Raw genomic sequence first — 12471 nt, 5'->3', positions numbered from 1 at the left:
TTCTGTTTCCAGCTTTGCTTCCCAAGTCACTTTCTATTGTCTTTTTTTTTTTTTTTAATTCAGTTTCTTGTAAGCTCCATTGTAAGGATGTTTACTATGCTCATTGCATATCCCCCCTTGGGGCTTTGAGAGGACTCTAGAGGAAAACTATCCTGGTTTGTTTTTATTGTCAACTCAATACAACCTACTTCATCTGAGAAGAGAACACTTGAAGACTTGCCTCGGTCAGATTGGCCTTGGCCATGCCCATGAGAGAGCGTCTTGATTGTTGTGTGAGGGCCAAGCCCACCATGGGCAGTACCATCCTTAGGCATGTAGATCTAGGCTGTATAAGAAAGTTTAATGAAGCTGAGTGATGGTACATGCTTTAATCCCAGTACTGGGGAGGCAGAGACAGGTGGATTTCTATGAGATCAAGGCCAGCCTGATCTACAAAGCGAGTTCTAGGAAAGCCAGGGCTATAATGAGAAACACTGTCTCAAATAACCAATCCCTCACCCCCCAAAAATCAAAGTTAGCTAAGTATGAGACAGTAAGTAACATTACTTCATGGGTTCTGCTTGAGTTCCTGATCTGACTTCCTCAATGATGGGTTGTGACCTGGAAGTATAAGCCAAATAAACTCCTTTCTCCTCCAAGGTTGCTATTGGTAGTGTTGTTTATCCTTAGCAACAGAAAGCAAACTTAGAACAAAAGGAGTTTAGACTGCCAAGGGAAATTCTAAAATGATGTCCTTGCTTTCATTTTTATTAAGAAAAATATTTCACATTGGGACCATGACACATAATTCTCCCACATCAATTTGCTGTGTTGGGAGAATCTATAACCTGGGAAGGGCTCAGCTTCTTTTTCTTTTAAATGACAATAATAAAATTTGAGAACACAGTTGTGTGTCTCCGCCAGCAGGGATATTTTACAGCCAAGCAGTTTGGAAAAGGTAAAATGAAAGAGTGCTATAATTACCAAATAGGCATGCCTCTTCCAAACGCTCTGGGGTAACGCTGGCCGCAAACTGCTAGCCTAGAACCCCTTTCCAGCAGTAGCACAGCCACTCTCTCCTTTCTGAGATCTATCCTTGCCTCCTGTCTTTGTGTGCTGACACCAGTGGCTTGACTTATGACAGAGTGATATCTAGTGACCTTTGAGTTTCAGCTTGTTGAGCACAACAACACTGTGACTCTGTCTTTCAGCCTTGGCTCATGGTCCTTCTATATTGCTTGTTCCTTGCTGTGGAGAGCAGATGTTAGCAACCTTGGTCAGCAATGAAGATGTACTGTTTTTGGCTAAGATCTTTCTAGCCCATGATTCTCTTCTTTGGAGAAACAGGTCTCCATTGCAGTGACATGTATGTCTACCATGTCACTGAAGGGGGACAGTAGTTCTTTTGCAGTTGAAGTAGTTCTTATGTAAGCTACTGGAATCCTTTTAATGTCTATTAATAGCACTACTTGGATTCATATTAAGAATTTTTACAATACAATCTCATACCGTACACTTTCTAACTATTATTGAAACTTAAGTTTGAACAAGCTGTGTCATATAAAGGACCTTAGAATCAGCAAATCCAGCCATATAATGATAGACCAACCAAATTTGCAAGGTGGGGAGAGAGGCTGGAATTTATTTTCTTTTTATTTGAGTCCAAGTTCTCAAACAGAGCATTAACTTTGCTTCAGGTAAGTTGAAGTCATAATTTGAGCTAGGATTATCATTGTTTAAATCACTTGGGCAAGGCTGAATTTGTTCAACCAAGCCCTGGATCTAATTCCATCCACAAAAGAACACACAATTATATAACTTTTGCCCTAATACCTGAGGAAATTTAAGCAGGCATAGTGAGTAGTTTTGAGAAAGTAGGAAGTTAACAAATGTTTGTAGAAGAATGGAAAACCAATGAAGAAAGAAAATATTTGTGTCTTAGATGGTTTTATAGTTAAATAGCTAAAAGCATCTACTTGATTCTTATATTAGCATGTAGGTTTTCAAACAGTTAACCTTTGTTCTTAAGGCTAGGGTAATTCATGGTTCACCGTGGTCACTTATATGATTGCTTTTTAGTTGCAGACTGTTTTGTTCTTAGTTATCAGTAGTGTTGCCTGCACATACATGCATGGTGTAAGTTCCCATAGAATTCAAGCTACTCATTTTGTTTAGTTAATGTCAGTCCATAAAACCACTTACTAGGTCTCCCAACGGCTTAAGTGGTTTGAAGATCAGGCCCTGTCTCGTCCCCTGTCTGCTGTCTGTTTCTGACACGACACGCACAAAGCAATAGTCTAAAAGAGACAGAGGGAAAGGGAGGGTCTGGGCTGTGTGAGAAAATAACTCAGGAGAATATTATCCTTGGGCTAATAAAAGGTCATTAGGCCAATTGTCTAATAAAATGGTGACAGGAGTAATAGAATCAACAGCGAGTCCCAGGAATCTCAGGCAATGGGGAAAGTTGTAGAGGTGGCCATGCTTACGGACTGGTTCAGTTCAAGCTGTTTCCCCAAGTGTCTCAGTTGTGCCAGAGTCAGGACAAGGAGGAGTAAGAGCTGTTATTTACATCCAAGAAATTTAACCCTGGAGGATTTTTAAAGTTCATTGCTGAAATTAATATATCTGACTCTCACTTTAGTGCACACATTTTTAAACACCACAGCTTCATTTTCAAAGTTGGGTGATGCAAGTCAGTCTTTCTGCCCCCTCTTCTGTGTTATTCTTGAGTCACAGATGCAGTAGCCGTGCTACGGTTGACTCCACTGGGGCTGGGCTCCTTGAAATCCATTGAACACCTTTGCATTGTATTCAGTGGAGATTTACTGTAGAGAGAAGCTTCTGTGATGAGAGGGTGATAGTAACCCTTATCTGTATATAAAGATAAGATCTAGAATGTAGCTGCAAAATGATGCCAGGCTAGCACAGTGGCAGAAGTAGATTCTGTTCTAAAATCCATGAACTCATTAGCCCTGGGGAAGGTTGGCTAAGTGTCTAATACCAGGCATGGTCCGCTCTTGTTGATTAGCCTTACATCCATTTAGACAACTGTTGGTTACTACCAACAGGTGAGCCCCACTGTTACACCTCTGTGGATATCTTGCTATATTGATTTTTGTTATGGGTCATTGGTGTCACAGCTGGGTAGACTGTTATGATAACTTTGACAGTACATGCAGTACTTTTTGGTACTATAGAAGATAGACTGCAGGAAAGAGACTTTCAGGTGAGATCCAGCTCGAATCTGTGTCTCATGTGCTAAAGTGTCCTGAGTGTGCAGTGTCTTCAGCAATAGGGGCATACTTTAATCCTTTGAGGGGAATCTAAGGGCATCAACAATAGTCTATATTGTTTTGGGGAGCCATTTGTATTATCTAACCAACCACTTGCAGAGAGGTTTCTCATGATTTCTACTGGGGTTTTTGTTAAACTCACCTGCATAGGTTGGCCTTCAACCTTACTCTACTAGCATGAACCTCAAAGCGAATGGCGACCATCTTAACATCCAGCCTCCACTGACTGTTGCTTTCTTTGATATTGTTTATTTTAGGATTCCGAGAAACGAACCCCGCTTCATGTGGCTGCATTCCTGGGAGATGCAGAGATCATTGAACTCCTGATTTTGTCAGGTAAATAACTACTGTATGCAAAAGCCAACTTCATGGAAGCTCGATGGGCACTCTGCTAGATTGGCACTTAGAATGAATGGGGCAGAACTTCTTTGCTTTGCTCATCCAAGTTTATTTGATCAGTAATTTATCTGCACATGTAATACAATAAAATAAATTATTTGGCAATGATTCTTAAACAAAATATTTTATCTTGCTTTAAAAGTTTGATTCCTGTCTGTTTTGTCAGACTTGGCTTTATAGACAAACAAAGTACATTGGATATCTTGTTTGTTTGTTTGTTTTTTAATTATAAGAAAAGAAAACTCGTTTAAAGTCTACACAGACACATATATAATATATATACTTTATGAATTTATACACTCTGTATAGCACAAAGTATATATACTAAGGGCACATATATACATATATTTAAATATTGCAAAATAATATTATTTCTTACACACAATTATGATTACAATAAAAGTTTAAAAACAGAAAACAGAGGTAAGGGGCCATGTGAGTTTCTAATTAAAGGTGTCTCTAAGTAGGCAGGTGGGGTGTTGAAATATCCCCCTTTCCAAATTTTATAGAGGCCAAATATGTGAATCATGTCATATCTAATCTCCATTTCGTCTGGTCTATATATTCTCTCTTTCATTCCACTGTACTTTTAACATTTCATTGGATTTAAAGGTGTGAATGCTTTCAGTTCTAGAATCTTGTATGTTCAGAACATCTTACCAAATAGGTTTGAGTGCTCACTGGACAGACCCCTGGAATAATCTTGATCACTGCTTGTATGCCTCAATGTAGATTGTATGCAGGCCAATTTGCTTTTTCTTCTGTTTTTTGTTTGGAGAGATTAAAATCTGGAGGAAATGCCATTGTCAACAAACTAGGCAAAAGGCCTGTACTAAGGGCTTGCCTTTGTCTGCAGTAGTAATGGGAAATGCTAATGTGCCAATGCAGTACAAAGGTGAGCGCTGGGTATGTAGTTACCAGCTGTGAAATGCACCACGGTGAAGAAAGAGCTGTGTTGTATCACAGGGAAGGCTCGTGTACTGGCTGGTTTTGTGTGTCAATGTGACACAAGCTGGAGTTATCACAGAGAAAGGAGTTTCAGTTGAGGAAATGCCTCCATGAGATCCAGCTGTAAGGCATTTTCTCAATTAGTGATCAAGGGAGGAGGGCCCCTTGTGGGTGGTGCCATCCCTGGGCTGGTAGTCCTGGGTTCTATAAGAAAGCAAGCTGAACAAGCCAGGGGAAGCAAGCCAGTAAGTAACATCCCTCCATGGCCTCTGCATCAGCTCCTGCTTCCTAACCTACTTGAGTTCCAGTCCTGACTTCCTTGGTGATGAACAGCAGTATGGAAGTGTAAGCCGAATAAACCCTTTCCTCCCCAACTTGTTTCTTGGTCATGATATTTGTGCAGGAATAGAAACCCTGACTAAGACAGCTTGTGTTGCTTTTGGGTTTATGGTGTTCCCGTTCTGGATGTGTAAAATAAAGAATTGTAAGGTTACAGTGCCTAATGATCCCAAGCAATAATATCATCACCAAGACATTATCATTCAGGGTGAGCATTCCCTTATCCGAAAGTCTAATGCCTAAAATGCTCCAAGAGCCGACATGATGTCATGTGATGCTACAGTGTTAGTTTTGCACCTGACATGATGTGATGAGCCACTGTAACATGTCTAAGGCATGTATGAAGCAGAAATGAAGTTCATGTGTAGGCTTGGGTTGAATAGACCAAAAATCTGCCCTCCAAATTAAAACTCTGCAACACTTGTGGGCTTAGGCAGTTTGGATAAGTGATGTTCAGCTTGTATTAAAAGATTTCCCAGAGACCGCAGACATGGCTCTGTGGGTCAAAACATCATCCCAGAGGACCTGAGCTCAGTCTTCAGCATCCACATCAGGCAACTCAGAACTGCTCGTAATTTCAGTTCCCAGGGACCCAACACCCTTTTTATCTTCTGCAGGTATTTGCATGTACACACAGACTCATTCTCTCTCTCTCTCTCTCTCTCTCTCTCTCTCTCTCTCTCTCTCTCTCTCTCGTTATATCACAGGGAGGGAGCAAAGGCAGGGAAATGGGCAAGGGGAGTGGCTGTGAACAAGTTAAATTAGCCCCAAGTTCATGCTCCACCTGCCTTTGCTTTGAATTTTGTTTTTTGTTTGTTTGTTTGTTTTCGAGACAGGGTTTCTCTGTGTAGCCCTGGCTGTCCTGGAACTCACTTTGTAGACCAGGCTGGCCTTGAACTCAGAAATCCACCTGCCTCTGCCTCCCAAGTGCTGGGATTAAAGGCGTGCACCACCACTGCCCGGCTCTGCCTTCGCTTTGAAAGGGAAGCTCTTAATTCTACATCATGAGGGTCACCCATATGGGACCAGTGTGCCTTGATAAACTTGGTCTCATGTCACCTTTATGTAACACAGAATCCTCGTCTTCTGTCCCTGTGGCTGGTTCAGGAGTATCAGGAGAAGCTGCTGTATGCATCTTAATCTGTAGACCCATTTGGTCTTGGAATTACTGATTTGTTAATCTCTTTCATTTAGCATTGGTTCAGTTGCAAGACATTGTCTTTCCTCCTCCCCCTTCCACCCACCAAATTGAGAAAGTTCTGTAGCAATTTATTCAACAGAGGCCAACTTTGGCAGTGCACATAGCTCCCATTTTCCCTGAAAGGACTTTTATTCAATTTATATTTTATATCCCTAAAGAAATATCATACGACGATAGTGATTTCAGTCCTGAGATTTCATCTGGCAGCTGACCCTTTGGGGAATCCAGCCACACTGTTCTCTCATTTTGTAATGAATGAGGCGCTAATGATTCCCATGTTGAACAAATAATTTAACCTTGCCAGAATAGCTTGTTAAAGCTGTGCTTTCTGCTGCTGGGCAAGTGCTCAGAGCATGCAAAGACCCAAGCTCACTAAGTTATTCCTGACTTTGTCTCCTATTAACCAGGCAGATAGAACCCTGAGTGTCTCTGTGCGGCCGTGTTGTGGGGCAGGGCACTGTCTTCAGGATGAACAGACCTTGCTGATTCTTTCAACCTTCTTATCACTGTCTGTCACTCTGGCTTGATTTCCTCATCTGACTCAGCTTCTGTTTGGGAACTGGCCAGGTCAGGATCAAGGCACAAATGGGCAGAGTGGGCAGTGAGAACTAGTCCGTGGTGGAACATCCAGGTCATGGTTGAAGTAAGGAAAGCAGAGGGCCCACAGGAAAATGGCCACAGCAGAATATCTTACAGCAAAATTCAGGGTGAATTAGGGTGACGGAGCCTTGGGTTGGAGGAAGAAATGTATATGCATGCTCTACTGTGGGAGTTTGTCAGGTCTAACTGCTCAGTACAAAATGAACTTAGTACGTACGGTCTGGGGAGGTAGCTCAGTCAGTAAAGTGCTTGCCCTGTTAGCGTAGGACCTACATTTGATTTTCAGCAGCTATATAAATAATTGGGCATGGTGGTATGTGCTTGTGATCCAAGAATGGAGCAAGTAAATACAGCAGGATCCCAAGTCTGCTGGCCAGCCAAGATAACCTAATTGTGAGCTCTGAGTCTCAGCAAGAGACTGTCTCAAAGAACAAGGTGGATAGATGCTGAGGAATAATCATGTAGGTTGACCTATAGCCTACATACATGTGTACTGGCACACACACACACACACACACACACACACACACACACCATCTACATGCCTGCACAGATCCATAAAATAAAATGAAACTACATGTACCAAGTGATAGTTTTGCAAAATGACTTTCTGTGATGTTTTTCCCAGTTATGGTTACTAGTTATAGTGCCAGTTGTCTGCAGATCTGGTGGCACGTGGTCCTTTATCCCTTTGTGCCTAACAGATATTCTTTCTTTGTACATGGATTTGATTTTTTTTTTAACCTGGTAAAGGAGTTTGATTAAGCAAAGCCGAGCTGATCATGGACACAAATCTGGTGCAATATTAATTAGCATGTCTGGTGAGTGTGTAAGCTAGCTCTAGCGGCAACTTCAAGAAGTAATTTCCACAAATGGCATTATCACACGTTTCCAAGGTGACTCCTGAGCTGCAGGAAGATCCGGTCTGTTTGACAGAAAGAGAAATCCCATAGCAATGCAATTGTTCTGTACTACAGTCATACTTTGTCTGCTCTTTCTTGAGTGTTTCTTCCCTCAGCAAGCTGATTAGCCAGTCTTTGGACAGACTCACCTTCTGAATTGATTGCCTGTGTCAGTAAGGCTCTCTCCTCGGTGCCCCTGCTGATATCCTCACTGCTCTTTTTCCCCCTTACACTTCTAGATGACAAGGCTAATAACAGAAATACTGCCTCTGGAAAAGATGCCAGAGTCCCCTTTACTCCTTTAGTCTCTGGGACTGAAACAGAGAGGTGATAGGGATAAAGGAAGGCCCTGCCTTATTGGGAGTTAGAACTGCACTTGCTAATTCTTAGCTGAGCTTTTGTTCTAGAGAGCCAGGTATATTTAATGCTTATTTTTGTGATTAAGAATTGTAATGTCACGCGGGACCTGAGACTGCTCTGGTTGGGGAGAGAGAAATCCGGCCTACATAGGGCCACAAGCCTCTTCCGGTCAGAAAAGCACCGGGGTAGCGAGGGCGCAGGGTCAGCTGACACTCGCCAGCTACCCACAACACCCGCCACAGGATCTTAAGACTTCTGGTGAGTGGAGCACAGCTTCTGCTCCAATCCAATTGTGCGCGGGACCTGAGACTGCATTAGTTAGGGAAGCAGAAACCGGCCTGAGTAGGGCCACAGGCCTCAACCGGCCGGATCAGCACCAGGGTAGCTAGAGCGCAGGGTCAGCTGACACCCGCCAGCTACCCACGACCCCCGCTACAGGATTTTGAGACTGCTGGTGAGTGGAACACAGCTTCTGCTCCAGTCCAATCACGGGGGACCTGAGACTGCTTTGGTTGGGGAGGGAGAAATCCGGCCTACACAGGGCCACAAGCCTCTTCCTGTTAGAAAAGCACCGGTGTAGCTAGGGCACAGGGTCGGCTGACACTCGCCAGCTACCCACAACACCCGCCACAGGATCTTAAGACTTCTGGAGAGTGGAACACAGCTTCTGCTCCAATCCAATTGCGCGCGGGACCTGAGACTCCATTAGTTAGGGAAGCAGAAAACCGGCCTGAGTAGGACCACAGGCCTCTTCCGGCTGGACCAGCACCGGGGTACTGCCAGCTACCCACGACCCCCACCACAGGATTTTTGAGAATGCTGGTGAGTGGAACACAGCTTCTGCTCCAATCTTTAAACAGTGACAACGACAACAACTAACCCCAGAGATTACCAGATGGCGAAAGGTAAACGTAATAATCTTACTAACAGAAACCAAGACCACTCACCATCATCAGAACCCAGCACTCCCACTTCGCCCAGTCCAGGGCACCCCAACACACCGGAAAAGCTAGACACGGATCTAAAAGCATATCTCCTAATGATGGTGGAGGACTTCAAGAAGGACTTTAATAACACACTTAAAGAAATACAAAGGAACACTGGTAAACAGGTAGAAGACAGTAAAGAGGAAGCACAAAAATCCCTTAAAGAATTGCAGGAGAACACTGCTAAAGAGTTACAAATCCTTAAAGAAAAATAGGATAACATAATCAAACAGGTAGAAGTCCTTACAGAAAAACAGGAAAACACATCCAAACAGATGATGGAAATGAACAAAACCATAGTAGACCTAAAAAGGGAAGTAGACACAATAAAGAAAACACAAAATGAGGCAACACTGGAGATAGAAACCCTAGGAAAGAAATCTGGAACCATAGATACCAGCATCAGCAACAGAATACAAGAGATGGAAGAGAGAATCTCAGGTGCAGAAGATTCCATAGAGAACATCGGCACAACAATCAAGGAAAATGTAAAATGCAAAAGGATCCTAACTCAAAACATCCAAGAAATACAGGACACAATGAGAAGACCAAACCTATGGATAATAGGAGTGGATGAGAATGAAGATTTTCAACTCAAAGGACCAGCAAACATCTTCAACAAAATTATAGAAGAAAACTTCCCAAATCTAAAGAAAGAGATGCCCATGAACATACAAGAAGCCTACAGAACTCCAAATAGACTGGACCAGAAAAGAAATACCTCCCGACACATAATAATCAGAACAACAAATGCTCTAAATAAAGATAGAATACTAAAAGCAGTAAGAGAAAAAGGCCAAGTAACATATAAAGGCAAGCCTATCAGAATTACACCAGATTTGTCACCAGAGACTATGAAAGCCAGAAGATCCTGGACGGATGTTATACAGACACTAAAAGAACACAAATTCCAGCCCAGGCTACTATACCCAGCCAAACTCTCAATTAACATAGATGGAGAAACCAAAGTATTCCACAACAAAACCAAATTCACATATTATCTCTCCATGAATCCAGCCCTTCAAAGGATAATAACAGAAAAAAACCAATACAAGGACAGGAACCACGCCCTAGAAACAACAAGAAGGTAATCCCTCAACAAACCTAAAAGAAGACAGCCACAAGAACAGAATGCCAACTTTAACAACAAAAATAACAGGAAACAACAATTACTTTTCCTTAATATCTCTTAATATCAATGGACTCAACTCCCCGATAAAAAGACATAGACTAACAAACTGGCTACACAAACAAGACCCAACATTTTGCTGCTTACAGGAAACTCATCTCAGAGAAAAAGATAGACACTACCTCAGAATGAAAGGCTGGAAAACAATTTTCCAAGCAAATGGTATGAAGAAACAAGCTGGAGTAGCCATTCTAATATCTGATAAGATTGACTTCCAACCCAAAGTCATTAAAAAAGACAGGGAGGGACACTTCATACTCATCAAAGGTAAAATCCTCCAAGAGGAACTATCAATCCTGAATATCTATGCTCCAAATACAAAGGCAGCCACATTCATTAAAGAAACTTTAGTAAATCTCAAAGCACACATTGCACCTCATACAATAATAGTGGGAGACTTCAACACACCACTTTCACCAATGGACAGATCATGGAAACAGAAACTAAACAGGGACACAGAGAAACTAAGAGAAATTATGAATCAAATGGATCTGGCAGATATCTACAGAACATTCTATCCTAAAACAAAAGGATATACCTTCTTCTCAGCACCTCATGGTACCTTCTCCAAAACTGACCACATAATTGTTCACAAAACAGGCCTCAACAGATACAAAAATATTGAAATTGTCCCATGCATCCTATCAGATCACCATGGACTAAGGCTGATCTTCAATAACAAAATAAATAATAGAAAGCCAACCTTCACGTGGAAACTGAACAACACACTTCTCAATGATACCTTGGTCAAGGAAGGAATAAAGAAAGAAATTAAAGACTTTTTAGAGTTCAATGAAAATGAAGCCACAACATACCCAAACTTATGGGACACAATGAAAGCATTTCTAAGAGGAAAACTCATAGCTCTGAGTGCCTCCAAAAGGAAACTAGAGAGAGCACACATTAGCAGCTTGACAACATACCTAAAAGCACTAGAACAAAAGGAAGCAAATTCACCCAAGAGGAGTAGACGGCAGGAAATAATCAAACTCAGGGGCGAAATCAACCAAGTGGAAACAAGAAAAACTATTCAAAGAATCAACCAATCAAAGAGCTGGTTCTTTGAGAAAATCAACAAGATAGATAAACCCTTAGCCAGACTCACTAGAGGGCACAGGGAAAGCATCCTAATTAACAAAATCAGAAATGAAAAAGGAGACATAACAACAGATCCTGAAGACATCCAAAACACCATCAGATCCTTCTACCAAAGGCTATACTCAACAAAACTGGAGAACCTGGATGAAATGGAGAAGTTCCTAGACAGATACCAGGTACCAAAGTTGAATCAAGATCAGGTTAATGATCTAAACAGCCCTATATCCCCCAAAGAAATAGAAGCAGTCATTAATAGTCTCCCAACTAAAAAAGCCCAGGACCAGATGGGTTTAGTGCAGAGTTCTATCAGACCTTCAAAGAAGATCTAATCCCAGTTCTTCACAAACTATTCCACAAAATAGAAACAGAAGGTACTCTACCCAACTCATTCTATGAAGCCGCAATTACTCTGATACCTAAACCACAAAAAGACCCAACAAAGATAGAAAACTTCAGACCAATATCCCTTATGAATATTGATGCAAAAATCCTCAATAAAGTTCTTGCTAACCGAATCCAAGAACACATCAAAACAATCATCCATCCTGACCAAGTAGGTTTCATCCCAGGGATGCAGGGATGGTTCAATATACGGAAATCCATCAACGTAATCCAGTATATAAACAAACTCAAAGACAAAAACCACATGGTCATCTCGTTAGATGCGGAAAAAGCATTTGACAAGATCCAACACCCATTCATGATAAAAGTCTTGGAAAGATCAGGAATTCAAGGCCCATACCTAAACATGATAAAAACAATCTACAGCAAACCAGTAGCCAACATCAAAGTAAATGGTGAGAAGCTTGAAGCAATCCCTCTAAAATCAGGGACTAGACAAGGCTGTCCACTTTCTCCATACCTATTCAACATTGTACTTGAAGTCCTAGCCAGAGCAATTCGACAACAAAAGGAGATCAAAGGGATACAAATTGGAAAAGATGAAGTCAAAATATCACTCTTTGCAGATGATATGATAGTATATATAAGTGACCCTAAAAATTCCACTAGAGAACTCCTAAACCTGATAAACAGCTTCGGTGAAGTAGGTGGATATAAAATTAACTCAAACAAATCAATGGCCTTTCTCTACACAAAGAATAAACAAGCTGAGAAAGAAATTAGGGAAACAACACCCTTCTCAATAGTCACAAATAATATTAAATATCTTGGCGTG

General features: G+C 41.6%; 1 protein-coding gene across 4 annotated transcripts in view; it reads left to right on the top strand.

The window, feature by feature from the left end:
• The window catches only part of Ankrd44 (ankyrin repeat domain 44), a 301804-nt gene that overhangs the window by 130699 nt on the left and 158634 nt on the right, over positions 1–12471 (top strand). For all 4 annotated transcript variants that reach the window (XM_021160936.3, XM_029478049.2, XM_029478052.2 and 1 more), the window contains exon 3: positions 3530–3608. In XM_021160936.3, the coding sequence (XP_021016595.1) occupies positions 3530–3608 (79 nt within the window). The remainder of the gene's footprint in view (positions 1–3529; positions 3609–12471) is intronic.

The sequence above is a fragment of the Mus caroli genome, unplaced genomic scaffold (genome assembly GCF_978045245.1).
Source record: "Mus caroli unplaced genomic scaffold, Mus_caroli_1 scaffold_1, whole genome shotgun sequence".
Taxonomy (NCBI): domain Eukaryota; kingdom Metazoa; phylum Chordata; class Mammalia; order Rodentia; family Muridae; genus Mus; species Mus caroli.
Note: the sequence above shows the minus strand (reverse complement) of the source record. Positions and strands in the feature narration are given on the sequence as shown.